Source organism: Colletotrichum phormii (assembly GCF_030913505.1).
Source record: "Colletotrichum phormii strain CBS 102054 chromosome Unknown BDP81scaffold_1, whole genome shotgun sequence".
Lineage (NCBI taxonomy): Eukaryota > Fungi > Ascomycota > Sordariomycetes > Glomerellales > Glomerellaceae > Colletotrichum > Colletotrichum phormii.
The window spans coordinates 1492086-1519627 of record NW_026851443.1 but is presented as its reverse complement, the minus strand read 5'-3'; the positions used below and the strand labels follow the sequence as shown (position 1 = coordinate 1519627).

At 52.8% G+C, this 27542-nt stretch overlaps 7 protein-coding genes across 7 annotated transcripts; 3 read left to right on the top strand and 4 right to left on the bottom strand.

Moving 5' to 3' along the window:
* Positions 1-2485: 2485 nt before the first annotated feature.
* On the top strand, positions 2486-6345 carry BDP81DRAFT_456527 (ubiquitin carboxyl-terminal hydrolase; the record flags this gene model as incomplete). The annotated part of the gene is made up of 8 exons (XM_060593184.1): positions 2486-2612; positions 2663-2810; positions 2873-3332; positions 3387-4982; positions 5035-5634; positions 5687-6004; positions 6056-6185; positions 6236-6345. 8 exons carry the CDS (start codon positions 2486-2488, stop codon positions 6343-6345), a joined length of 3489 nt encoding a protein of 1162 aa, XP_060451635.1.
* A 748-nt stretch (positions 6346-7093) lies between these two features.
* On the top strand, positions 7094-7783 carry BDP81DRAFT_444305 (Tim17/Tim22/Tim23/Pmp24 family-domain-containing protein; the record flags this gene model as incomplete). Its single annotated transcript, XM_060591819.1, has 3 exons — positions 7094-7195; positions 7250-7345; positions 7427-7783. 3 exons carry the CDS (start codon positions 7094-7096, stop codon positions 7781-7783), a joined length of 555 nt encoding a protein of 184 aa, XP_060451634.1.
* Positions 7784-8639: 856 nt separating this feature from the next.
* BDP81DRAFT_306739 (endo-beta-glucanase) lies at positions 8640-10282 on the bottom strand (the record flags this gene model as incomplete). Its single annotated transcript, XM_060583305.1, has 3 exons — positions 8640-9413; positions 9485-9585; positions 9673-10282. The coding sequence occupies 3 exons, from the start codon at positions 10280-10282 to the stop codon at positions 8640-8642; spliced, it is 1485 nt and encodes a 494-aa protein (XP_060451633.1).
* Positions 10283-14039: 3757 nt separating this feature from the next.
* Positions 14040-15824, bottom strand: BDP81DRAFT_456525 (SKIP/SNW domain-containing protein; the record flags this gene model as incomplete). Its single annotated transcript, XM_060593183.1, has 2 exons — positions 14040-14207; positions 14265-15824. 2 exons carry the CDS (start codon positions 15822-15824, stop codon positions 14040-14042), a joined length of 1728 nt encoding a protein of 575 aa, XP_060451632.1.
* A 488-nt stretch (positions 15825-16312) lies between these two features.
* BDP81DRAFT_412969 (heterokaryon incompatibility protein-domain-containing protein) lies at positions 16313-18376 on the bottom strand. The gene is made up of 2 exons (XM_060589255.1): positions 16706-18376; positions 16313-16647 (listed from the first exon to the last, which is right to left on the bottom strand). The coding sequence occupies exons 1-2, from the start codon at positions 18279-18281 to the stop codon at positions 16616-16618; spliced, it is 1608 nt and encodes a 535-aa protein (XP_060451631.1). The 5' UTR covers positions 18282-18376; the 3' UTR covers positions 16313-16615.
* Positions 18377-18725: 349 nt separating this feature from the next.
* BDP81DRAFT_456523 (uncharacterized protein) lies at positions 18726-20267 on the top strand (the record flags this gene model as incomplete). Its single annotated transcript, XM_060593182.1, has 3 exons — positions 18726-18999; positions 19077-19525; positions 19578-20267. 3 exons carry the CDS (start codon positions 18726-18728, stop codon positions 20265-20267), a joined length of 1413 nt encoding a protein of 470 aa, XP_060451630.1.
* A 415-nt stretch (positions 20268-20682) lies between these two features.
* BDP81DRAFT_306973 (FAD binding domain-containing protein) lies at positions 20683-22730 on the bottom strand (the record flags this gene model as incomplete). The annotated part of the gene is made up of 2 exons (XM_060583323.1): positions 20683-22574; positions 22637-22730. 2 exons carry the CDS (start codon positions 22728-22730, stop codon positions 20683-20685), a joined length of 1986 nt encoding a protein of 661 aa, XP_060451629.1.
* Positions 22731-27542: the final 4812 nt, after the last annotated feature.

Here is a 27542-nt window from a genome sequence, read left to right as displayed (position 1 = left end):
CACTTCCATATGTTTATACACGATGTCTGCGAGGGTGTCCAATATGGAGGACTAGAAATAAAGGATAGATTTTCCATGCACTTCTTTGCTTTGACTTGACATGACATGTTGACATATGCAATAACAATATGGTGGAAGGACCGCATCAAATAATAACCACGTTGGGCATGGACATCCAAGCAGGATGGAAAGACCTCCCTCGGCTTCTCAAATCTTTGAGCCAAGCAAACCATTGAATAGAACAAGACACATTGTCAAGAATGGCGAGGGCAAAGTCGAGCCTTTCATGTGCAGTGACCACACTTCTGTAGTGCTCATATATCCACGACGTGGAAACTTTACGGAGGCACGAGGCCAACCAGTATGAGTGCCAGGCTCTTGGGATGCCCACATATCGGATGAGTTGAGCGACCAGTCAGTGACTAAGACATCCGGCGCAAAAGCTGTCAATGCCCACTTCGGCCGAATTCACTTCTTCAGACTGCTCGCGTAAGTGAACGCGAATCCCATTGGATGTGATACTGGTTGGCCCATTGCTTGTAGAGTTCTTCGTGGAGAAACAGCCCGCACAGAGGTTCTGGGACCCAAGGAGCCACCCTTCGAGGAAGAACACTTATTATTTGTTGGAAGCAGACTTGCAGTCTAGCGTCCACTTTGTCACAAATAAGTAGGTCAGGTAGCAGACATCGGCTGTATCCCCATATGAGACTAGGGATTTAGATCAAAGTTTCAGGCCATGAGATGGGATTGCAAAACCAAGCTACCTAGACACTGCTTACTGAGAGTATTCTAAGAGAATCTGACGAGTCCCAGGCGTTTGGCTGTCTGTTAGTCCAGCTTGTTTGGCCAAGCTGGGTGTCTGAAGAAGTGGTGGCTGATATGCAAGGCTGAGATGACCTGAGTCGATCAGATGTTAAAAAGACAAACCAGCCGGCATCACATCACCAGTATCACCGTATCAGGTCTCAGAAACACAGGTGAAAGGAAACTGGAATGGGCAAGCTCTGTTGGCAGTCACGGAAACGTCATTGGATGGGTGGGGGCTTTCTTCCCCAATCAGAGTGGCAAAGGCCATCCCATCTGGGTACGTGCAGCTTGTGCCAGACAGCGGCTTCACTGACTGGCCGCGCTAGAGCAGCAGGTGAAGTGCCTTACACGCAAGCCCACCTTTGCCCCCAGCTGCCCGGCATAAAAGGTCCTAGGCTTTGATGGCGGGGCGCCTTTTCCACGACACAACCTAAGGAAACCCCAGCTCTGTTAAGGTAACATCACCATCTTGGCGTCTATCGCTAACATGAGCTGCGTACTCCTCACGCCCGAGCACTCCATCAATAGGTAGGTACGTCTGGCATCTAATACCTTGGGTCTCACGAGGGCCTGTCTGTCTGGTACTCTTGATACCTACTGCACTGCGCCTCACCTCTCTCTTGATGATTTTCTCCACGACGAAAGCCTACCTAGATACTCCATACTTGAGCTGCCTATCCTTAGTGCTTCAGTTTGCATGTTACTGGTACAAAGCCACCTCATTATTCCCGTCCCAGTCACTCAGAAACAAATAAAAAAAATTTAAAAAAAAGTCTCAGGTCGGGCTTACTGTGACCCTTTGCAACTTCTACCTGAGGTGTCTATCCATTGACTGAGGTGCGGCGTGCCTTCCACTCACTGCCTCGTGCCCGGTACCCAGTGCCCACCCACTTTACCAGCGACAGCACCTGTACGTACCTGCCTTACAGTGCAGTGGTGCACCTCCTCCATTTCCTGCCTTACCTCACCTCACCTCACCTTGCCGACCGACCTTGGCACCTGTCTCTAGGTTCCGCACCTGCTTGGACCAGCCCGCCGCCGCCTCCACCTTCCTGGTCTTGTCTTTTGTTCATGCAAGATCTCTTCCTCACCAACATTTTGTCACGACCTGCTTCATCCTCCAAAGGCAACAATTGCTCATTGCACCCGCCACTTCCTGGGTCATAACGCAGCCTGCCGTCTACCGTTGTATCGCTTGTCGCCCTGTCGCCTACCTGCCTCTGCGGCACCCACTCCGTCATCGAAGCAGCCCTGGCGCAAATCGCCAGTCTGCTGCTCTTCCCTGCCTGGCAACGGCATCGGCTCCTCTCGCGCTTCCCTTCATCCCGCGGCACATAGACCATGGTGAGTCTATGAGACAAAGCAACTGCTACTCCCTTGCACAATTTTACCTCCTTTCTCGCCTCTCGTCTTTGCTGAGCTGCGTCCTCCTCACAACTTCCCATCTCCTTCATCGCCCCAGGCTTCAGCTTGGACTGCTTGGACTTCGAGCGACATTCGATACCCCGCCATCAGGCCAGCCAAGCTCTCTGCTGCTCCCGTATCTATTTCTACCTCTACCACGCCGCACCGCTTCCTAGCTGCCCTTCCATGACTGTAGTCAATATTATTTCGCTTCTTTGGCTGACTAAGTCTACTACTCCAGAGCTACAATAACGATATCCACTCGCCGAACGAGATGGTGGTGGACACTGACGAGTACGTCGGCGGCACCGACTCGGAGAAGGAGCCTATCGCCATCATCGACCCTGACAACCTTGACAATGGGGCCGAACAGCTGCAGGACCTGCCTCTGGCAAATGACTGTAGGCATACTCAACCTCTCGTATACTGCGCGCCGGCTAACTCGGGGTAGTCGATGCTATGAAGGATGTCATCTTCCCGCATCTCCACGAAGAGCCCGAAGTGCTCGAAGACGTCGTCAACACATGGACTGTCGAAGCATGGCGGTCAATGTCAAAGAAGGAACACGGCCCTGTGTTCCAGGCCGGCGGCTTTCCATGGTGCGCTACCTCCATCCCCATTTGGTGCTCCGTTTCGATAGCTTCGCTTACACTTACTCTAGGCGCATTCTTCTCTTCCCTCATGGTAACAATGTGGACCAATGTTCCATTTACCTTGAGCACGGATTCGAGCCGACGAACATCCCCGAGAATTGGAGCTGTTGTGTGCAGTTTGCGCTTGTGCTATGGAACCCGAACGACCCGACTCTCTACACCCACCACACGGCGCACCACCGATTCACCAAGGAGGAGTCAGACTGGGGCTTCACCCGCTTCCTTGAGCTGCGAAAGATGTTCAATGTGCCCTGGGAAGGTGGCAGTCGACCACTGTGCGAGAACGAGACTGCCAACATCACGGCCTACCTCCGCCTCGTCAAAGACGAAACGGGTGTCCTTTGGCATAACTTTAACAACTACGATTCCAAGAAGGAAACCGGCTACGTCGGCCTACGCAACCAAGGCGCCACCTGCTATCTGAACTCTCTTCTTCAGTCATTGTACTTTACCAACGCTTTCCGAAAGGTACAGCTACAAGACCCTTTGCATGTTTCCTGCATCATTGCTGACTTTCTGTAGGCCATCTACGAAATTCCCACAGACCACGAAGAGAGCATGGGCAACAGCGCATACACTTTGCAACGTCTCTTTTACCAACTGCAGACCTCTGAGCAGGCGGTCGGAACGAACGAGCTGACCAAGTCCTTTGGCTGGGAAACGAGACACATTTTTGAACAGCAGGATGTTCAGGAGTTGTCGCGAAAGCTAATGGAGCGCATGGAGGAGAAAATGAAGGGTACCCCGGCCGAGCACGTGCTCCCGCAGATGTTTAGTGGTAAGATCAAGACTTACATCTCATGCGTCAACGTCGACTACGAATCCAGCCGAGTCGAAGACTTCTGGGACATCCAGCTCAATGTCAGCGGCAACAAGAGCCTTCTGGATAGTTTCAAGGACTACGTTCAGGTCGAGAAGATGGACGGCGAGAACCAGTACTATGCTGGTGACGACTTCAAGCTGCAGGATGCCAACAAGGGTGTCATTTTCCAGAGCTTCCCCAACGTCTTGCACTTACAGCTGAAGCGGTTCGAATACGACATTCAACGAGACACCATGATGAAGATCAATGACCGATACGAGTTCCCCGAAACGTTCGATGCAGCGCCGTACCTCTCCGAGGATGCTGACAAGTCAGAGTCATGGACGTACCAGCTTCATGGCGTCCTCGTTCACAGCGGTGACTTGAACGCTGGCCACTACTATGCATTCCTCAAGCCTGAGAAGGACGGATGGTTCTACAAGTACGACGATGATAAGGTCACGAGAGCCACGATGCGTGAGGTGCTTGAAGAGAACTTTGGCGGGGAATACAAAACACATCCTGCCAACCACTTGCGAGCACCTCTCCAGAAGAAGGCTCCGGTCGTACGCCAGAACAGCGCATACATGCTGGTTTACATTCGCCAGTCGCGGCTGGATAACATCCTTTGCCCGGTTTCGAAGGAGGACATCCCTCTTCACCTGCGGTCAAAGTTCGACGAAGAGACTGCTCTCAGAGAGGTGAAGCGCAAGGAAAAAGAGGAGCAGCACCTCTATATCGGCGTCAAGGTCATCACGGAGCAGACCTTTAAGAACCACGGAGGCACAGACTTGACGTCGTTTGATGCAGACCAGGCCGATGGCGATGCGGCGCCACGCTCGTATCGTGTACTGAGAGCTTCGACGATGGAGGAACTGGTTGGTACCATTGCAGCGGATGTCGAACAAGACCCACGCAAGGTTCGCCTCTGGATCATGGTTAATCGCCAGAACAAGACAATTCGTCCTGACCAGCCCATTATGGATCTGCGACCTACGGTTGAGGAGTGTTTCCAAAGGGCAGCTGCACACCGAGATCAGTTCCTGAGAGTCTGGGCCGAAGTGGCAGAAGAGACCACACCAGAAGGCGAGGCAGTGTGGCCCACGTATCAAGGCCAGCTTAATGGGGTTGTTGTGAAGAACGATCTCATCCTGATCTTCCTCAAGCACTTTGATGTGGAGGCCCAATCTCTTTACGGTGTCGGCCATGTCTACATCAGCAAGGAGAAGAAGGTTGAGGAACTGGTCCCGATCATCATGAAGAAGATGGGATGGGGCGAGAAGCTGCCAGGTGACGAGAAGATTTCGCTTTGGGAGGTAAGCTCTTTATTCCTGGTGTGCATTTTGAAACTTTGTTGACCATTCCCAGGAAATCAAGCCGACAATGATCGAAGCCTTGAAGGCCAAGCAGTCCCTTAAGGCTGCCGAACTGCAGGATGGCGACATCATTTGCTTCCAAAAAACGACAGAACGCAAGGGCGATAGGAACATCCTCGAGAAGCGTCTGGGTCTGGGCGATAAGCAGGCAGCGGAAGAGCCTACCAAGAAGGCCGACCGCTTCGACGACGCACGGGAGTACTACGACTTCCTTCACAACAAGAAGACTGTGAAGTTCCATGCGCATCCGACACGCTGCAATGCCGAGAGATTCCCTCCCTTTGAGTTGGTCCTGAATTCCAAGATCAGTTACGACATTCTTGCAGACCGCGTTGGCGACAGGCTCGAAGTCGACCCTACACACATCCGCTTCTGGACAGTCAACTCGGCTACAGGCAACCCTAAGACAACTGTCAAGCGTGGCGTCAACCAAAGTCTGCAGCTCATCTTGAACCCGTCCGGATACAATCAACTCAGTTCAAGTCAGCGAACTGATGCCTTCTACTTTGAAGTATTAGACATGAGTTTGGCCGAGCTGGACACCAAGAAGAGTATCAAGATCACTTGGCTCAGTGAGGGCATCACGAAAGAGGTGAGTTACAATGAAGGATGCCGTAGTTGAATGTGATGCTAACCATGTACAGGAACAATTTGATCTCCTCGTGGCCAAGAACGGTAATATCGAGGACCTGATTCAAGTCTTGGTTCAGAAGGCCGGCATCCCCGACGAGACTGAAGGAGGCCGTATTCGCGTGTACGAGACCAGCAGTCACAAGTTTTACCGCGAACTCTCGCGTGATTACCCCGTCATTAGCATGAACGATTACACCAACGTTTTCGCGGAACGCGTACCCGAGGAAGAGATCAGCGACGAAGAGGCGAGCAACTTCATTCAAGTGTTCCATTTCCAGAATGAGCCCAGCAGGGTCCACGGCGTGCCTTTCAAATTCATGCTTGTCGAGGTATGTGCCGCATTCCAAACGATGCTTCACATAATACTAATGAGATGCCAGGGTGAGCAATTTGTGGATACCAAGAAGCGTCTGGAGAAGCGGACTGGCATCAAGGGCAAGAGCTTCGAGAAGATCAAGTTCGCGGTGGTCAAGAGATCCCATTTCTCGAAGCCACAATACCTTAACGATGGTAAGGGTTTCCCGGAACTATCCTCTTTTGCAATGCTGACAGATGAGTAGATGACGAGTTGTGGAAGATTGCGACGAATGACGATGATTACCTCGGTCTCGACCACGTTGACCGGACAAGAACGCTTAGAAACGGCGTTGGCGACCTGTTTTTGCGGTAATTCATGGTGGCTAGTCTTCTGCAATCTTGGATGCCGAAAGAACGTTGTATCGAGAGGATTTAGAGTTTTTGTTCGATGCATCCAGGATCGATATCGGTACGCCGGGTGATACCAAGGGATGAGCAGGAGGTTCCGTGGTTCAGGGTCCATAGCAGCAAGCAGGATCGGTCTTGGTTCAGGCCTGTCTGCGTCCAAGGACGTTTTTATGGCATATCAAGCAAGTATCACAGCAGGCCTCTGATTGACGTGCTCTTCCGATAGAGAACAGGATCCATGTAGCTCAGTTTCCAAGAAAGGTGGAAAACATTCATAAGGCGAAATTTGGCAAAGATGAATGAGCACGATGGTGACATTGACCCAGCGCCTCGGCGGGATTGGACGTGTTAGTAAAGCAGCCGAAGTGAAGCACATATGCAACCCCGGAGAAGGCCCGGCATTTGGCCCCACCCGAAGTCGGGATGGCCCGCTCGGAGGTCGGTCGGTTAAAGAAGAACGGTGGGGTCTGCACGTGCTCTGCCGATAAGATAAGAGGTACCTTGCAATGGAAGGCGTAAAATAAATTTGCCATCGGCGCATTCAGGAACGAGTGACTAGGGGCGGTCTTTGCCGGTAGAAATATTACAAGATCCATCAGCTCCGGCGCATTCATTTCCAACTCTACGCGTCGCGATCGCTTTTATCCGCGGAACCCAACCGAGTCGCTCTCTGTCCACGACCACGACTACCTTTTTAATTCCTACATAATACAATGGCTTTTCCCGGCGGCGGTGCGATGCCTCCTCAAGAGTCGCAAGGCGGATCCCCAGGCGCCGTGGCGGCTTTGGGCCCCCCGGACCCTGAGATCAAGGCTGTATGTTGGAGGCGTGCCTCTTTCGGGGAGACCATATGCTAACGATTGCGCTAGATGACTAACTTTATGGAGAACTGCTTTACGAAGAGTATCATGTCTGGTGTCATGGGTTTCGGTATGGGAGGATTGTTTGGCATGTTCATGGCATCTGTACGATTTGATCCCCCTTCCCCCCCTTTTTCCCTCCTCCCCCTGTGGACATTTTCGACTAACCCTTTTCTTCTTGCACAGATGTCCTACGACACCCCCTTCCACACAGCAACGACGGCCGGCCAAACGACGGTGACGCCGATCGCGGACCTGCCCTTCCGCCAGCAGCTCCGCGTGGGCTTCAAGGACATGGGCACGCGGTCGTACGGCATGGCCAAGAACTTTGGTAAAGTCGGCGCGCTGTTTGCGGGCATCGAGTGCGGGATCGAAGGGTTGAGGGCCAAGAACGATTTGGGCAACGGTGTTGCGGCGGGGTGTCTGACGGGTGGGATCTTGGCCAAGAATGCTGGGCCGCAGGCTGCGTTGGGCGGGTGTGTTGCGTTTGCGGCGTTTAGTGCTGCTATTGATGCGTATATGAGGCAGCCGAGCGATGAGTAAGGGGGTTGTAGTTGTTGTTTTTTTGAGGGAGATGAGGAAGAGGAGGGAAGGGGGGACGTGAGAGGATACGATGAGGAGGCAGTCGTCTCTTGCTCTTTTGGGTCGGGGAGGCTATGGGCCGCTTCTACTCTCCGTCCTGGACGATGGGCCTGATTTGACCTCTGTGGGAATCACTCCGCGTCTCTATCTGTACATGTACCAACAAAAAGGCGGATGGAAGATGTATTTTTGCATTGCACGGCGTTACGGGAACGGGTCGCGGTCATATCCTATTGGCCTTTTTGGGGGGGAGGAGCCGGTTTAGAAGAGGGGGGACGACGATATAGATGCCAGAAACTCTCTCCACTTTGGTTTTCTCAAGGGTAGCGGTGTTGTTGTATTGTACACACGCCCGCGCCAGCGGGACGACTCTGCTCAGATCTCTGTCGGATAGACTACGCGTTGGGAGTAAGAATAGACTTGTAATATACTGGACTCCAAACATGTTTGGTTAATTCAACTTGGTGGATTGCACTCTGGGTGCATTTTTGCTTCATGCATTTAAGCTCATCCTCCCGTTTTGTCTGGTATTCTAATAATTCCGAGGTATCCTACCCAGAAGGGAATCAAGCTAAACACCATGTACTAGAAAAAGCTCGCTGGCTCTCAAAAAAAAAAAAAAAAAAAAAAAAAAAAAAAGGTCAAATAGTCGTAGAATCGGATCCCATCACGATCCTCGGCCACCTGGGATTCCTGCCTTGGTGGCGACCTTGATTCATCTCATCTCGTGTAAGTCTTTTCGTCCTTGCCCTCTTTTCCCTGATCTCTATTCCCAATCAACTGCCTTCTTCCTGAACCATCAGCACCAGCGCCGCACTCACGACGCGGTGTAAAAGTTAAAGGCCCCAAACTCCCAGTACGCCGTCTTAAAGGCGTCCGGGTTGTTGGCCTGGAAATCCGAGCAGCTGGTCCCGCCGCACCCCGAATCAGCATACTTTGCCTCGACGAGCGAGCCGCACACATCAATATTGATAATGAGCGACTGGTTCGAAAAGTGGGATCCCATATCGCACGCCGTGTTGGGGAAGTCGGCGAGCGCCTCGCCCCAGGTGCTAGGGTCGGGCGACGAGGCGGCCGTGATGTCGGAGGGCACAGAGTCCCGCGCAAACTGCCACACGCGGATCCCCTCGTCGCGCCACTCCATGGCCATGTACCCGCCGCCGCCGTCATTGAAATCGGATCCGTACGTCGAGGCTTTACCCTCGACGCCGCAGCCCGCGTTGCCGTTTGTCGTGTTCTTGCAGTCCGACTGGAGCGTCGAGCCCGTCTGCTTGCGCTTGACGCTCATCTCGCAGCCCGACGTCGTGTGCAGCGTCATCTGGTTGCCGTCGGTGCCCTGGTTGATGGCCTCCATGACGTCGATCTCGCCGGCGTCGGGCCAGTTGTTGGGGTCCGAGAACCAGAGGGCCGGCCAGCTTGCGCAGCCGTAGGGGGTGTGCTTCACGTCGAAGATGAAGAGGCCCTTGTCGTACTGGTTCTTGGACTCGACGCGGACGGAGAAGCGGCCCGTCGAGGCGTCGGGGGAGGAGGTGTTGCCGGTGGTGTGGTCTACCCTCAGTACGGCGGTGGACGATGTGGCGTATGTGAGGTTCTTTATTTCACGAATAGGTTGCATACTCAGCCGGTGGTTCCATGTAAGTAGTGGGTGAAGGTGGTAAATACCCTGCTCGCGGCCTCGTCGGCACCGACGTAGTGAACCATGCCCCCAGTGGGATCGTAGGTGTTAAAGTAGTTGAAGCCGTCGAAGAAGTCCTCTCCAGAGTCTGTTATCATCAGATCGAATGTTCATGATCATTTTTTTCAGCCGGGGGCTCGTGCGACGGGCGAGGACCCTGAGCACGGTTCCGTACATGTGTCACTCAGCTTGTACGTCAGCTGGGAGTAGTCGGGATATCGGTTCTTGTTGTTTTGTGTGACGGTGACGGCAACGACAATGACAATGATAACGACGAGGGCACCGCCGACGCCGGCCCAGATCCGCTTCGTCCATCCCTTGGGATTCCACCACGCAGTTTGTTGTTGCCCGAGGCGCTCGTTTGAGAATCCGTAGTCGCCCATGATGCCGCCGTAGTAGTCAGAGTCGTTCATGGAACTCGGGTACGGAGAGAAGCCTCGGGGCCAGTCTGGGGTCTTTATCTCGTCCCGGAAAAGTGGGTGGACCAGGACCTTTGGTGGAACGACGAGTATCTCCGCAAAAGGCGTCTTGCTACGATTGATATTGGGCGATACGATATATGTGCCTGGCTGCGCCACAAAGACGCCTGCAGGCGGATGTTGACCAGGCCATCTCGCGGCCGCTCTAGGCTTCGGGGCCGGGGTGGGGGTGGGAAGCAACGGCTCTAGGTCGAGGGCGACGGCTCTAGATTTGCGCTTTGGTCTGGGAAGGACGGGTTTCGGACCCTTCCAGTACTCAAACGGAGTGTAGCCGAGTGATGTGTTTGGCCCCAGATTTGGAACCATCTTTTCTTCAAGCTGATACGCTTCACGTAGTTCCACCCCCGATTTTTCAGAGAGTGACGACTACGCCTATCATACGTAGTATGTACGCGTACGCTGGTGGACCACAAAACCCGGTCCAATGGCGACTAGCGGATGAGAAGGGAAAAGGGAGAGACTGAGAGGCAGCCCAGCTTTTTTTGGTCTGCAGGGTACGTCGATGGCCGTCTCTCTCTCGCATCAGGGATCTGAAAAGAAATGCGAGCGTCGGGCGTGAAATATTCGTATTATTGCTGGTGTGCCAGGTTTTCGGGCTTACTATGGCGTGGTAGGTATGCCCGAAGCAGGTAGATGACTCAAGCGGTGATGATAGAGGCCTTGCTCTTTTCTTCCCCTTGTTCTGTGGTAAGGATGGTGGTGTAGATAAAGCGGCGCAGTCCTCTCAGAGGCTTGAAGTAAAATTATAATAAGATATTAAAAAGCAAGGTAATCGTAACCGCCAAGAGGCGCTGAATATGCGATGGAGAAGAGATGAGAGAAGGGAGGTCTTACATGATGCAGCTAGAGGTGGGAAACCTGGAGAAATAAGCATCGATCGTGGTTCCTCACGGACAGGCAACCTTTTTTTTTTCTCTTTCCCTCAAGAGGCCACGATGACGCGGGGGGCGAGACATGATACACGGTGCCCAGCAAGCAAGCAACCGCCAACTTTGCAATTGAGCTTCAGCTGTGCGTCCGAGGTATGGATGATCCCCTGGAGATCACTGGCACCTCCGCGCGCCGGCGCCAAGCACGGGCTCGGATGTAAACTGGATGATGGTACCGAGAAGGGCTACCGGTACCAAGAGAAGCAGAGGAGGTGAGAACCATCAGACAGGCGCCTCATGGGGCTTCTGCGAGGAAGCAGGGATATCTGACTGCCGACCTTGACAGGCCGGGTCTTTGGGAGCGAAGATGGGGGCACCGGGGTGAGTAAGGTTGGGGTGGAGTTGTGGGCCGGCCCTGGAGTCAGACCCGAGGTGCATTGCGAGGAAAGTCAAGTCCTGTCAAAAGTCATGCTGTCTCTGCAAGCTCGCCAGTGCGTCCGGGGTGTCGTGTCTGGGAAGAAGCTTCTTATTCATGCTTTAGAGGCAGAGACAACCCTTGGGGCATGAAGGAAGGGGTATTCGAGGTGAGGGGGGCCAGCGACGGAACATCCAAAGGGGGCGCCTACAGCGTTGCCGTTGCAGGGTTCGAAGAAGAAGACAAGAAACATAGATGGGATGGATGGCTCTGGCTCGTGGCTCAGAGTCCAGGAGGCAGTGCCGGGGTTCCTCGGCCAGCGTGGAAATGTGATGCACGGACGACTCACGACAGAGATACTTAGATTGGGCATTGCCCAGCGTCAAAGTTCGAGCCAGGGCTTGCTCCTCAGCCCGAAAGGAGGACCGGATGTCAGGTTTTGTTGCAGTCTCGAGATGAAGAGCGAACGAATGCGAGTGCGTTCCCAGGTATGAGTGCCAATGTCAGTGACCTGCCTCGGCTCCCAGACAGCATCTCATTCTCGTCTTTGCTGCGTGGGAGATGATGGTAGACGTCGGTGTCAAAGAGGCATGACATGATGTATCCCAAGTCTTGGTTCTTGTCGTCGTTGTCGCCGCACGAGATGGTGAGAAAGAGAGACGGGGTTGAAGTCGATGTTGGATGAAGCAGCCGGCAGGATCGACGCTTCATAGCGCCTCATAACGGATGCACGTCGACGCTGTCCGATGTGACATGCATTGGATTGGATCTAGGAAGACACGAAAGACAAGGAAGTTGAAGTTGGGAGGAGACAAACTTGGCTTCTCGCATCAGGGGTAGGCAGGGCACGGCTTGAAGGCCGAACCCCCAAGCATTGCAAGCACCACCCGCACTAAAGGGCTTGGCGACAGGAGCCAAGTTGGACCGCCCGTGAAGCCCTGAACTCTGAAGTCAATGGAATGGGACCCGCGCAGCTAGTCGTATGCATTGCCTTTTCTCAGTCAATCAGTCAGAACGCCCGAGGAACTATGTCAAGCGTGTGGTCTGTCTGTTCTCTATTTCCTCTCCGATCACTCGATCCGATGTCTTTTACCCTTCTCTGAATCATGGAATTACTTTCGCAAGACCCTAGTTTACAGGTGATGGGAAGAAAGGTAGATTATCAGCCCTCTTCTCAAGCCGACACTTTGATCTCAGTGGGGGTTATGATACAACTTGAACGAGGGCGACTATCAAGAGACATCTAGAATCGGAACTGGGAATGAAAGAAACGAGTAAATGAGCAAGAATATACGGAACAGCTGCCAGGTATCCAATGTCTCACAGGCAGTCCGCGTACCTGACATGACTGGGAGCCGCATTGAAGGATCGACTGCTGATGTGCGGCGAACCATTTCGTGATTGATCTGCGCCTGGGTATACGCCAATTCGAATTCGGATCACGTTCGGCTTGCCGCTCCGGCCTCCTGCAACGCCCCCAGATCAACTCGTGGAACAAGATCGGGAGAACTGATCAACAATTTGACATCTGCGACCTATCCATCGGGGAGTTGGAGGGGTTTGAGTGAACATTAGAACTGGGTTACAAACAGCCCGGAAAGCCTGACCTGCGTGATGCGAACATGAAGCCTAATATGTATATGTGAGGTCAAACTCTGGAAATCGTTCGGCTGGTGGTTGGACAAATTTAAGCTTACAACAGCTCTTACTTATTCCCCTTCTCTCCGCTGATGTTTCTCCTCTTTGCGTCGTCTTACGATGCCCAAAGCAAAACATCAACTCTCCTCACTTCATACTTCACGGTAACCCACCTTTTACTACTCTTCGCTGCTTTCCCCGCAACCCTCTTAGACAGTAAACTCTTACCTCTTCAAGAAAAGTATGAACAGTCACATTCCTTAAAGCCGGTTGGCTCACAGCCAAGGCATTGGCAAAAGTCTCCGACTCGGAGCTTAAAAAGCCACGAGAGTAAGAAAGCAACTGTTTCAACACCAAAACCTGTCAACCAAAGCTACCTACTATACCAAGATACCTACCAAACACAATACGGACTTTAATTATAGGCCCGGAACGTCCAATGCTCCAGCCACCACCCACGTTTCCCACAACACTGCCTGATCTTCGTCCCAACTTTTGTTCCCTCCCCTGGCTCGCCTGATGTCTTGAATCTTGGTTCAACACCCGGACCACCATGCAAAACCACCAATGACACCCCACGCTGTGCCCCTCGCCGGCCATGACTGTCACTCCCGCCGACACCCAACTCTGACAAGTTTTACCGACTCAAGAGGCCTGTTTGCCTGTCAAACCCAGCAGCCAGCCAGTCGTTCGCTCCAGATGCCAATGTTCCCGTCCGTCTCGTCCGGTTCTCGGCCTTGTCTTGGAAGAGAGCATGAGTTTGCAACCAGTCTGATGATAAAAGTCCGCATGAATTCGCCGTCTTTGAAACAACCAGCGTCGCTAGGCCAACTCACCCAGTCGGCTTCGAGCCAATCTCAACAGAATTTTCGCCCTAAAACACAAGGAAGGGCCATGAAAGTCTACGCAATCATCCAATGTTTCTTCACCACGTCTCTGCATGTAGGCCCAAATTGAATTTCTGCTTTTAATTGCATTATGCACTGCAATTTTGCAGTTTATGAGGCTGTTTCCGATACCCCAAATAAGGCCGCCCATCTCGATGCCAGTCAAAACAAGTCCCACCCGCACTGTCGTACAACTACCTAGGTAACCCAAAAGCTTTTCTTCGGCTACATGGAAAGATGATATCCAGCCTTGTTTAATCATCATCCTCTTCCACTCGCGCCCGCTTCGGCTGCCGGGAATCGTCATCCTGAAGGCCGTACCCCCTCTTGGACGAAGAGTTTTGCTCCACCTCGGACAGGAACTTGTCCACGTTGAAGGGGTCCCCGGCATCCTTTTCAAACTGCACCGGTCCCTCTCTCGCCTGTGTGAAACATTTGTTAGCACTGCCCTTTGCTTTTGTTTGAAACGGATTACTAACCTCGACATCTTCTGTACCCTTGAACGTCCCCCTACCCAAAGCCTCGCCGAACCGGCTGGTCTTTTGAATCTTGGCCATCTCCTTATCACCTGCCGCTTCGTCGTCCTCGTCGTCCATGTTGGCTCGCGGGTTGTAAATGCTGCCAATGGCCTCCTGCGCTGCGAAGAGCGGCTTGTCGTAGTGGTTGTCCTCGTTGAAGCCGCTGTCGAAGCCGCTGGACTGGTTGAAAAGTCTCGAGTCATACATGGTTTCCTTGGACTGGGTAGGTTTGGCGAGACCCAGAGCAATCTTTTCCGAAATGTCGCGGTTTTGCTCTCTTGCCATGACCTGGACTCTCCTCTCGGCACCCATGCGTGATTGCCGAAGTTTCCTCTCCTCCTCGCGCATACGCTCCTTTCGTGCCTTTTCTCTCTCCCGGATCTCAGAGTCCTCAGAGCCGTCCGAACCTTCCGAGTCTGAATCGCTGTAGCTGCGTGACCGTGACCGTGATCGTGAGTCCCGTCTGCCGCCGCCGGCCCTTTCTTCGCGAGCCTTCTGGGCCAGCATTCTGAGGTTCTCCTCCTTTTGCGCCTTCTCCTTCTCTGCCAGACGCTGCTGCATGGCTGCACGCTGTCTGACCTCCTCGCGGGCGTGTCTGTCTGCAACGTACAGTGCTTCAGAGAATTGAGCAAACTTGTCGTTGATCGCCACGTCCTGGAGTCCGCGTCCATCGGCCGCTAATCTCTTGTCCAAGGGGACGGTGAAACCCTTGGGGTTCTTCCAGTTGGAGACAGGCGGAGGGATGCGCCAGTCCTCCTGATCCTTAGCCGTCAGCTTTCGCGGCGGCGATCTCAAGACGGGGGGTGGCGGGCTTGGCGGTCCACGAGGGATCTTCTTGTGCTTGAACTTGGGGGGTTCCATCGGGTCCCTTTGCCGCTCTACAATCTTCATGATACGGTCCAGCTTGGTCGAGTTGTCGCCCATCTGGTTCGCTGGCGTGTATCGCACAAATGTCGGGTCATTTCGCTTTCCAACACTGAGCGTCTTTGGCTTTTGGGCGGCCACGGCACCGCTAACCAGCGCTGCCAGCGCATTCTTCGTCTTTTCCGCCGTCGCTTCCACCTCCTCTTGACTCGGCCGGCTCAGATCGATTTCTCCCGCATCGGCGCGCTGGCGGAGAGGAATCAGATCCTTGAAGGAAGTATGGACGATTCGGTTTTCGGCGTGGCCCTGACGCGCAATGGCCCCGTAGTCGAGCTTGCCCTCGCCGTCGACCTGGATGGCGAGCGCGTTGCTGGTCGTCGCGCCCTTCTTCCCCATGTCGAGCGGGTATTGAGCGATCGGTATCTCGGGGAACGCGCCGCCGTCGCCAAAGTCTTCGGGTCCTCGTGGTCGCCATCCTGCTCGCTGTTGGTATGGTGGAGGGCCCGATCGCTTCAGCACGATTTGCGTCTCGTCCAGCTGGCCGGCGCCGACAATACGCGGGCCGCGTTGCAGGGCGCGTGAGGGAGCTTCCTCATCTTCGCCAGTGTACTTGGGTGTCGGGAGGGCCGAGGCCAGTGATGCCGCGATCGAGGCCATGATGATCGGCTGCCTTCGTGAAGCTGTGTTTGGATGGAAATTCGAGAGATGTCACCTTGAAATTCGCAAGGCAGGTTATGCGCATGCTCCGTTTTGGACTAGCGTGAATATTAAGCGGGTCTTGTGGTCAGTACGTACCTCCACCTTGCTTCCTCCCATTAGCCTCTCGCTGGCTTTCATCACAACCATCTTTCTTCGCTAGCAGCTGAGGAGTTGTACTTCTGGGCAATTCCAGTTTCGGGGGGGAAACGAGCGGCAGCAGGAGTAGAATAATAAAAACAGACACTTGCGCGCTACTTCTCGATTCCTCTTGTCGCTGTTGACATCTTCACCGTCGCTTCTGTTGACTAAGTGTTGTAGTTACCGATGGCTCTTTTGAACTTCACAGTCACCTGTCGTTCCAAGGTTTATGTTTGATAATTGAGTGACACAAATTCGACCGATCAAGGCAACAGTTTATAGAATCAAAGATTTGAATGAAATATATAGCGATGAATATTCATCAGAATGTCTAAGTTGATATCCCGAACACCGGAGACGGTGTCCTTCTTATTTACTGTAGAGATAGCTAGTCACCTTATACTTCGCCCTCAGAAAATGACATATCAACCTTAGGTAAGATTAGTTTTACAGGAAATCGAGCGACATAGAACACACAAATCTCGACCATCAACTTGAATTTGATCATGTTGATCTCAAAGCCAACATGGCAGTGCGACCCTCCACTTTCGAGATCTTACCAGAAAGAGAAGCATGGTAGGTGATTATATTGTTGTGATCCCGCTGCGTCTCTAACTCGACCCTGAATGTAGCGACGAAAGCTGAGTTCTTTTTAACACCACGGTGCAGAATCATTGTCTTCTTGGTGACGAACTGTACCTCCGTAGCTTGAAATTGAGGGTTCGTATAAATCCTCGAGAGTGCCTTTTCGAAGCTCTCTTCATACGAACTGCCCCAGTATAAATCGTCTTTAACAAGGTCTGGGAAGCTGTCCGGGAGGATGTTCCTGATCGCTAGCTTGGCAGTGTTCACCAACCCTTCAGAACCGTAAAGTACAGCGAAGGGCTGTTGATGCGAACTGGCCCATCCCAACGTCAGAGTCAGAGGAAAGGTTTCGTCGAAGTTACTGTCGGTATCGCGGATTAAGAACTTCAGCCTGGCAGCATACGATTCTTCAGGATTGCTGGAGATAAAATTTGAATGGACCTCGTCCCACGGATATTCCGGATACGACTCAAGCTGTTCAAGCTTGAGAGATGTCTGAAGATTTATGTTGATGTGAAATGACCTGTGCCTCTGCCTGTAGAAGAGGGCATCTTCATGAACGCTGACGTCCTTTTGGACATGGATCGTGAAAGTGTTGTGAATCCTGGACAGGCTCCAGGAGTGCTCATATATCAACGACCAAGGTTCGCTGCGAATGAAACCTTCTGCTGTGCGTGTGAGAATGATGCAGACTGGTGTGTTTTCTCGCATGTTAAACCCCAGATACATGACGTACGCGCCCTGTGCATGCTTGTATAACTTCGTCTCAAACCGGACACCTTTGTTGGTGAGAGTAAATTCGCTTTGTGAGTCCTGTTTGGTGCCAGATCTTTGCAATGTTGAACAGGTGCTGAATTCGCTTGGAGACCTCGCGAAGATGCCCCTGAACCTCTGATATCCCGCATCCTCTTGGGCAGGGCCCCTCCACGCGAACAGGGACAGGTCGTTCGTCTCCCGGGATATTTCCTCTTGAAGGCGACGGAAAGCCTTGGATCCTTCGCCGTATATCATTGACATATTGATATTAAAAATGCCGAGAAGAGAGTAGGCGCGGTCCTCAACACGTTTCGTCTTCCGAGATGCTGCCCAGGACATCTTAACCGCTATCGGAGTCTGCCGTAGGTTTGAGGAGGACTCCAGGACTGAGCGACGTATGCCGGTAATTTCTTCCAGCTTATCGAGGCAATCGGCTTTTCGAGAGAACCATCCCCATTGTGAATCGAAGAATTCCACCTCGCTCGGAGCAATGAGCTCTTGTAAAGTCCAGCCTCGAGTGAACCATCGACAGGCAGCAAATGTCTTTTGAGCGTAGGGAAAGATAGATGACAAGTCCACTTGTTCGATCAATCTCTCGGACGCCGGCAAGTCTGACAGAAAAACAAAGCAGACGGTGGACTCCCTGTACCATGAGAACATGGAATTGATAGCTTCGCTTAGTTCTGCACTGCTCGATTTGTCGATACAGCAAGTGTCCACCCACGCATATTGGAGACCTCGTTGGCGCGCAAGCTCACATGTCTTCTCAATCTTGGAGAACCCGGATTTATACCTCGCCCCAGTTTGTTCGACGTCTTGAAAGTCCTGAAAGGTCACCTCGTCGTCCTCCCAGGTATGCGACAGGATGGCATACTTGATCGAGGAAGGCTCCGACACCTCTTTCAACGCCAAGCTGTCAGTGTTGACGAGCCACATGCTCAGAGTTTCAGTTCACTTCGAACTGCAGATTACAGTGCACCGTAGTCGATCTCGAAGTGAGATAGAAGGAGTGGAGGGGGTAATGTCAGTCGGGCATCATTGTTGTATCTTGAGGTGACCAGACGCACGTAAGCGTGTTGGTCAACCGAAAACAGGCTGAGTATTGAGCCCTTCACGTGTTCATAGTCAGCCTCGTTTGATGATGAGTAACTGCCAGCATCGCTTGGCAGGTGCCTGGTTCGCCTTACCCCGCCTGGTTTGTATTACAGTCGCCTCATACCGTGCAATGCCTTCCTTCTATCTTCTTTCCCGTCCCTCCCTCGTTCGCTCGATAGAAGGACACCTTTAATGATAAAAATCTCATAAGTCGCATGATACATCATCCAAAAATGACCTTTCATGGTCACGCTACCTAGCAGTTCAGGTGATTATCACCGCAACATGTCAGACCAGCGCCCTCTCGGCAACATTCGCCTTTGTGGCATGACCAGTCAACGCAATGGGTATGGAGACACGATCGATGAGGAATCGCCGCTCCTAGATCATGAAAACCACCTGGCCCTCAGCAATATTTGCATGATTGAAGGCGACGGCTACCACAGGAACGTCAGGCCTCACTTGGATTTGACGTATGATCCAAACTCCAATATCGCCGGTGCTATTTTGAGCCATCCATCACGAGTTTGGGGCGTCAAAAGTAAAATTCTTTTGGCATGTAAGTCTTACTTGACCCCTTCCGTCGCGTGAGCCAATACTTTCATCTTGTTTACTCGCTAACTTACTGTGTTATAGGCTATGTGACATTTCTTCTAGTAATGCTACCACTCGGTATCTTTACTGGAAGGCATGATTGGCATCCGAACCGAGTTTTTGCGGTCAATCTGACAGCCATCTCTCTTCTTACCGTAGTGTTAGAGTTTGCAACCAAGCAGGCGTCACTTAACTTGCCTGACGTTCCTGGAAGCATAATTTATGCTCTTCTAGGCAATATTGCTGAATTAATCATTGGAACCGTTGCCTTGAGAAATGGCCAAATTGACACTGTTCAGTCAATTATGCTGGGCTCGATACTCTCTAGCTTACTTCTTTTCATGGGCATGTGCTTCTTCATCGGGAACATTCTCAATATGCGCGATGTATTGGATACTCAGGGCATACAACAAAGCTTTTCTCCTATCGGAGTACGAACCACTCGTTCATTGATAGTTGTATCTTCAGCATTCTTGTTTCTTCCTACTGCAGTAAGCATCTCATTCCATATACCTCCTGTCTTAAACTAACGTTCTGAATTAGTTTCACTTTATGTTTTACCCTGTTGATCATGAATCAGTCCGACAAGCCACCATTTCCCTCTCCCGCGGCATTTCTATCATCCTTTTGCTACTTTACATACTATACCTCATATTGAATCTACACACTCACACCAACATCTTTATTGTTGACGTTTCGCACTACGACGAAGAGGCTGAAGATCCGATCATAACACTCCTTCCTGCTCTTACACTACTGACTGTTGCCGCATGTTGCGTCGCTGTTTGCGCCAGTCATCTGTTGAACAGTATCTTTCAAATAACTCATATCACCAAGAGCTTTGGCACCTTTATTCTTATTCCAATCATGAGTAACGCGACAGGAAACGTTACTGCCGTTATCATGGCCGTCAGGAATAAGATGGATCTCGCCATCCGCATCACAACAGGTTCTAGCATTCAGATTGCTTTCTTTGTGATCCCATCTCTGGTCATGCTTGGATGGACTGTTGGTGACGAGGCTATGGACTTACGTTATGGGTATTTCCAGGGTTTGGTCTATGCTCTTTCCACGCTGGTTGTCATCACGTCCTTGACGAAACGCGGCACATCTAATTATCTGAAGGGGGCTATGTCACTTGGCATGTATACTGTTGTTGCTTTGGCTGCTGCTGTCAACATTTCTTATAACAGGGAGAGAGTGGAGAGAGTCTCTCAAAATATCCCATCTTAATGAACACACTGAGGTTAAGATTCTTCGAGTGTCTCCCAGAACCGGCAAGACCATTCGCGTTTAATAAAGTGATATCTTTTATCAGGTCAGCCCGGATAAAACTTGAAAAATCATGATCCGTTCTGTCTGCTTTGCGTCAAGGAATTCAAGGGGCTAAGTCATAGTCACTCTCGTCAGAATCAAGCTCGCTTATGGAACGAGACCAAAGGCCAGGTTCAAGAAGATGATGGATTAGGACGCAGTATTCGCTACTCTAATGCCTGGTGAGATCATCTCACAATCTACGTTCTAAGGCCTAGGCAGCATGTCATGCCAGCCACTCTTATATACAGCAGCAATATTTACAAAGAAGTCTCAAGACCACCTGAGGCATCCCTGGCGGCTCAATTACTCAACACAACAAAACAAACACAGACTACTGCTTGCGGCACAACTTGCTGTTCTGCGAAGGCAAGTTGCCCATAATCATCTCCGACATCTCCCAGCTCTCGGACCCAACACCGTTCTGCGCGTAGAAGACGTCATTGGGGTCATACTTCTTCTTAAGCTCCAGTGCCTTTTCGTACTTTGTTCCCCAGAAGGCCTGGGTGAAGTCAGGCTCGATGTAGTCCGACTCGGACATGTACGCGCCCGCGCCGGGGGAGACGTCGCGCCAGCGCTGCATCCAGTCAAAGGTGAGCTTGTCGCTGGCCGTCTTGATGACGGTCTCGTTGGCGGTCGGGTCCCAAAGGGCGGCTGTGATGCAATGCATGACAGCCTCGCGCCACGCCGGGTTAACGGCGTTGTCGGGGTATCCCGTCTTGGGCGCCGCCATCATGTTGAAGGCCACGATGTAGCCGCCCTCCTCGGAGACGGATTTGATGGCCTCAAAGGTTGCGTTGAGCTTAGTCTCGTCTTCCCAGTTGGCTCTGGGGAAAAGACGGCTGGCTTGGCGGATGGCGTTGGATCCCCAGGGCTCCAACGGGAACGAGTTTTGCCAGGCGGAGTAGAAGTTGTCGTACTCGGTGTAGACGGGCTCGACGACGAGGCCAATCTCGGCCCACTTAGCAAAGAGGGGAGCCGCGAGCTCGCTGAGCTCGGCCTTTGTCATGTTGGGAGCCCACCACGGGCCCATGTCGAAGGCGAAGGAGGTGCCGAGGTTCTGGATGCGGAAGTATCCATAGCTGGCGTTGTCGACAGCGTACTCGACGAAGCCGTCAAAGTAGAAGCGCAGCGCGGTCCAGAACTGGTCGGTGGTGAGGTTCTCGCCGCTGGAGAAGGCAAAGGTCATGGTGGTGATGTTCATCTTGGGCTGCGCCTTGACGACAGCAGAGGTGACGACGCCGTACGTCGAGCCGCCACCACCGCGGATGGCCCAGAAGAGATCGGGGTTCTGGGACTCGCTGGCTGTTACGAAGCGGCCGTCAGCAGTGACGACTTCGAAGGAGAGGACGTTGTCCGCGGCCATGCCGTACAGACCGGACATGGGGCTGTGTCCGCCGCCCTGGACGTAACCACCCATGACACCCACGGTCTGGCCTTCTCCTCCGACAGCGGTGACACCGTACTTGTTGGCAGCCTCATAGATCTCATACGCCTGGACGCCGGCGCCGAGCTTGAAAGCAGGGCCGCTGTACGAGTCCTGCTGGTAGCTCTCGTAGAAGTCAATGTTCTTGAACTTGTGTGTCCAGATGGACAGAGCACCGTAGCCGGTGGACTTTGCGCCAAAGTCGTGGCCAGTGTTCTTGACGACGAGGCGGAGGTTAAGGTTGCGGGCAAAGTTGACGGCTAGCTGGACATGGGCGACGGTGGTAGCCTCGACGACGTAGGAGGGCAGACCACCAACCTTGCAGTTGGTCTCACCGACGTTGACAGTTGGGGGCATGCAGTTCAGGCCCTCAAAGAGGACGGCATTGATGGCCGTGGGGTCCTCGGTGTGGTAGTACGACCCGTTGACCCAGTTGGCGGTCAAGAAGTCGCACTTGGCCTGGTCATAATTGCCAAAGTCGTCATAGCAGACAGAGGCCTCAGGGATGGTCTTGGTGAGAGCGCCGCCCAGGAGGAGATCGAAGATGTTCCAGACGAGACCGATCGGGTACAGTATGTCTCCGGGGTATGTCTTGCATCGACCAAAGAGCGATCTCTTCTCGACCGAGGATCCGTCCTCGAAGCCAAACAGGGAGATGTTAGACAGCTGGAGCGCTGTGAGGTTCGAGAGGACAGCATCGGTGAGCTGAAGTTTTTCCCCGTCAGAGAGACCGGCGGAGGTGCTGGCGATGGAGACGTCAGCAACCTCAGCAGCCGGGGCAACGGTCGAGGCGTCGGCGGCTAAGGGGTATAAGTCAGTCACTTCAGTCCTTGATGGTTCAAGCAGGTAGTGTAGTACTTACCAACTTCTTGGCCGTCGACGACGATCGTCTGAGCCGCAGCCAAGTGGCCAGCAGACAGCAGAGCCGCCGTCAAGAGGGAACGCATCGAAGACATGGTTGCCACGTGGATTCAGACGCGAGTACTGCTGATGGACGGATGGGGAGCAGGAAGGGACAATCAATAGAGATGGGACGAAGTGCTTCAAATATAAGACCTCGCAGATCTAATTCGCGGTTCTCCCAACGGCGACAGCGGGGTGAACGCGTGGAGACCGAGATGAGCAAATGGAACGTTGGACTGATACTAGACGACTGGAAGGGGCGGCAGAGAGGCCGAAGCGGTGGGAGACCCGTTTGCAGACGACGAGAACCAACATGGAAATGGCCTTGCTATGCCACCTAGAAGGGAATCGAACGGTGGACGACGAGGTATAATAGCGGGCAGGAGTGGGCTCGATGGCAATAGTCTTGCTGTACGTCTGGGAGGCATTACCTTATTGCGGATTAACGTAGGTCAAAGCATCCACGGTCCACGGCCGAGAGGCAATGTTTGCAAGGGCTCTTCTGCATTACCTGTATAACCCATGCCTTTCTCAGGAAGCCAGAAGAGGGGGGGCGCGAAGGGGGCAAAAGGTCCAGGACGAGGAAGAGTCCAATATTGACGGCCGAGAGCACCCCAAAACAACTGATAGCGGCGGATGCGTCGCAAGCATCCTTTGTCTGGGGTCCCAGAATTGGTCAGATGTGCTCGTCGATAACAGGCATTGGAGGAAATCCCACAAGAGACGAGACCCCGTCCGAGGGAGATGAACAATGCTGACCTCCTCGTGGGAGATGATGGGTTAGGGGCAATCCTGGAGGCGAGGTTGCCATGTTCGGAGCCGTTGCCAAAGAGTCTCATGGACTTTGGAGTTAGGACAACACGAGAAAGTCACTCACACGCAGTACTCCGTAGTCACAGGAGAGAGGAGAGGACCTGACCGGTCCAACAGACCTGCAGCTTCATCTCCACTTGGAGTCGGCACCGGCAAGGGTCCGGTGCGGACTGCGCGTCCGTTGAGTGGCTAGACGTTGCACATCGTAGCCTGGATCTTGGCAGCCTTGGCCGAGATGGTGGCCCCCCGCAACCCTTCCACCCCCAGGCATCATGGCTCCGGCCCTTGCATGTACAGTTGCCAACTCGGCCCTTGGTCTTGCAAGTTGCTGCGAGCCGGCGCAAGGTGGCCGGCCGGTCGGTTGGTTGGTTCGCCGACTTACATCATGCCAGTGCGCGTCAACGGTCGACGGAGCGAGAGTCTAGCTTGGGAAATCCGCTCGGAATGAGTACTCGTCACATGGGAATATTCAGGTGGGCAGGTAAAGGCATGTCAGTTCATGTCTTGTTGTGTTGACTTCTCAAGACTCTGAAATTGGATGAACTGTCTGAGCTGAGAGTAAAACTTTAGGTAAGGTAACGTCTATTGAGCGAGTCAAGTTGTTACATTCCAACAAAACTTCTGCAACACTCCCAAGCTTCTCGTCTTTTTCATTGCTTCTTTTCCCTCTTCTTACTCCACGAAAGGTCCCACTTGGTCCGTTTTGCTATTCGCCTTTAGGTCCACAACGGGCACACAACAACAACCAACACTAGCTCGGGCGTGCATCTATTTCGTATGGGAGATTTGCATACGCAGGATTCTTCATCGCAAGGGTTATAGGCCCCCCCATAAGCTGTCTGCGGTATCCCAGCCAGTTGCCAGATTCGGCTGGTCAAGAGACAGCACGGTTGAAGCCGGTCTTACACAAAGTCCCCGAAATCCTTTTCTCGCACAATTCTCCTTGTTCGGCTGGCTCTGGGAAAGAACAGAGAGGTCACCTCGTGATCAAGGCACAGTCACTCCTGGCGCAAAGATAAGCACAAGCCTCAAGGACTGTGGAAAGTATTTCACTAGCGATTCAGACATGTACCAAGGGGTTGGTGATGGCGGAGACGCTGTTGATAAAGAGAGAGGGATTCTCCATGTTATGCCCACGATCCGGCTGTTTCGTTTTGCTCCCGACGTGTATAGGTTCGTAAATAACTCGTCATCCCTTTTTTTCTTATCCTCTTGAGACGAAAGCTTAAGCCTGTCACGATGACATTGCTGAGTTGTGTGTGAAGTTCGTTGGCCGCCCACATTACGGAAATGAATACTCGCAACGACGAAAGGGAGGGCTTACTGAGCGAACATTCATCCGAAATTGTCAAGAGAAGAGGAAGGGCCTGAGAGAACAATTCTGCGGCATGTTGCAGTAACATCAACTCTAGGCCGAAACTCCTTCTTTCTTTTCTTCCTCACATGTCTGCCTGCCGGTTGGTCGGCATGCATGACATGGAGGGAGACTGGCCCGGGTGTTGGCAACCCCTGTCCCGCGCAGAACAGATTGAGGGCGAATTAATACATGCTCGGCGGGGGCAGCGGACTTGCAAATCCTGTCGGACCATCGGGTGCCGCGCCCTGTCTTCCCGCGAGGTGATCATTCAAAGCAAAGACCACCTTTGGATCTCTGCAATAATACGGGTTTTCCGATATCTTATCGGCTAGAACTTTCGGCGCCTAGCTAGGCGTGTTCTGGGGTATTATTTGGAAAGGCAGTGCCATCCATGAACGTTTGGCGATGATGGACGTCTATGACAAGTCGATGTCAGATTCTAGACAGCAAGTTCTTCAACACGCCACCGCGAGGTTGCGGCAAAGCAAGCAGGAAATAGGTGGGACAGCACGGCAGTCGCAAAGTTCCCGACGGACCTGCGTCTTTTTTTCTTTCTTCTTCACGTCAACGTGGGAAAGCCGAGAGACATGGGACTTCCCGTGGATAATCTGCTGCGCCGCCGGTGGCCATGCATGGGTTTCTTCAGGAATTTTCGTTAGTCTTCACTCTTCAGAGGCTACAAAATTTTGAATAACAACTATGAACCCGATCCCGTCGGCCTCGGGAGAGAGAAAGAAACAGAGAGTCTAGCCACATTCGCCAATCTCGGCTTCCGAATTCCTGCTTTATTACAAGTTTACATCGCTCTCTCGTCCTGTTGCCCCCCTGGTTATGCGTCGAAGGCCGAGGCGGGGCCTCTATTCCTACTGCCTACCCATACATCCTCTCGTACGGATCCATGTACTTTCGTATGCATCGCATGCAGAGGAAGAGAACGCGGCTCGGTGCCCAACTCAGCAATTCGCTCAACGACGGCCGCAGCCGCGCTAGCGAAAAGTTCCAGGTTCCCAAGCTCAGCGTACGGTCAGATAGTGTGTAATTCCAGGTTGGTTTCACCTGGTCCGAACTTGCTGCGGAACCCCAGTGTACCTGCGTCCCGGGATTCGGCGTGGAAACGTGGGTTCGTCGGCCACGGTCCTGGGCACCAACAAGTCCCAGCTCAACTTATACGAAGTGTCTCGATGTACTCCCTACATCACCACCACTCATAAAGTACACAACTGTGACAACTCAAAGCCCCCAGTCTGGCCCCACGAGTGACTGGACGTCAATCTTCAGCCATCGTTCGATAACCCAGAGTCTCCAAGGAAATGCTACCCCGATGAAGCTCCAGTGCTCCACGCCTGCCAGATGGGCCGCCCGCGATCTCTGCAAGCAACCCACCTTCGTAGTCCTCGCTCACACCCCCAGGCCCACGGTCTGGTTCTACAGGCCGGCGGCCTTTGTACAGCGAGAATCGCCTTTAATTTACACAGCAACCTGCTCCTTCGCGCCACGAAGTAGCATAGGAGGGGGCAAATGCGAGCGGCTTCGGGTTCTTTTCCTCCTTGGGCAGCATGACGGGGGGAACACATCCGCCCCTCTCTCTCCACTTCCAGGCTGGAGTCACTGGACATCTACAGTCTATCCGTACAACCCGATCATCCCCCCCTCTCCCCATCTTTGTCAAGTAAGCTTGTTGACGGGAACTCACAGACATGAGACCATTTCGCAACACCCAGAAGCTGTCAGAAAAGAAGATGGAAGGTGTGGAATGGACGGGACGGTTGCTTTCTTGCTACGCCACTGACGCTTGGTAGTCTCAACGGTCGCTAGTCACAGCGCTGACTGACATCGGGCACCTGAGAAGCAACAAATTCTCACATAGATCGACGGCGGGATGTTGTGGAACTTGGAAGAAAGTTCCAAACTTCTGGGTTCTTCCTCGACCCCTCGACATCGGCTTGGGGGCTGGACCGACATTGTTCACAAATTGAGTGTCCGACACAAGGATATCGATCGAACTCTTGGCCTGTGAAAAAGATATCCTTGCCAGACGTAAAGCAGCAGGATCCAAGGGGGTGTGTGGAAGAAGAATCCATGGTGTAGGGATTAACCACCACCTCCGTCCATCTCCCAGAAGCAGCTCCAGTTTCTCTTCCCACGGCCACACCCACATGACTGGTAACAGGATCTGTTTTGGAAAGCCAGGGCCGCCATAGTTAGTGTAAAGCTGTTCAGAGGAGAGGGCAGAGGCCACCGAGAGGTCCTCCTCGATTGGCCCTACCTACCTGTCTGCCTGCCCGCCGCTATTCCGTTTCCTTCTCTTGTATCCCGGCCCTGTCTTGCTGCAAGTCTGGGAAGACAGAGATAGGTTGACCTTTCTCATTGCATCTTGGTGTCCAAATATCTCTTGTCTCTTTCTTGCCCTCCGTGGCAACCCCTACCTGAGTTGTACGTCTTCTGATCCAAGACGTGGAAGAAGAGTGTGAAAAAGTCGTTTCCTTTCCAAGCAAGCTGCAGTCTTACCCAAGGGGAGCAATGGCATATAGAATCTACCTCTATCCCCATCCTGTCTTTTTGAACCGTCTTCCACGCCCTCGCATCAAATATCTGACCCCCGTTTATTGGCCAAGGCTTTCTTGAGCTTGGAATAAGTCAGTGGTCTATACCTTGGCACAATTCTCAATTCGACAAGAGACCGGGAGAATTCAAC

What these genes read in the sequence shown, in the direction of transcription:
- BDP81DRAFT_412969 (XM_060589255.1), bottom strand. Translation starts at nt 18,281, where the DNA reads ATGTGGCTCGTCAACACTGACAGCTTGGCGTTGAAAGAGGTGTCGGAG. An exon ending in CCCTCAATTTCAAGCTACGG is followed by an intron (nt 16,648 to 16,705) that starts AGGTACAGTTCG and finishes TAAAAAGAACTC; the next exon opens with AGCTTTCGTCGCTACATTCA.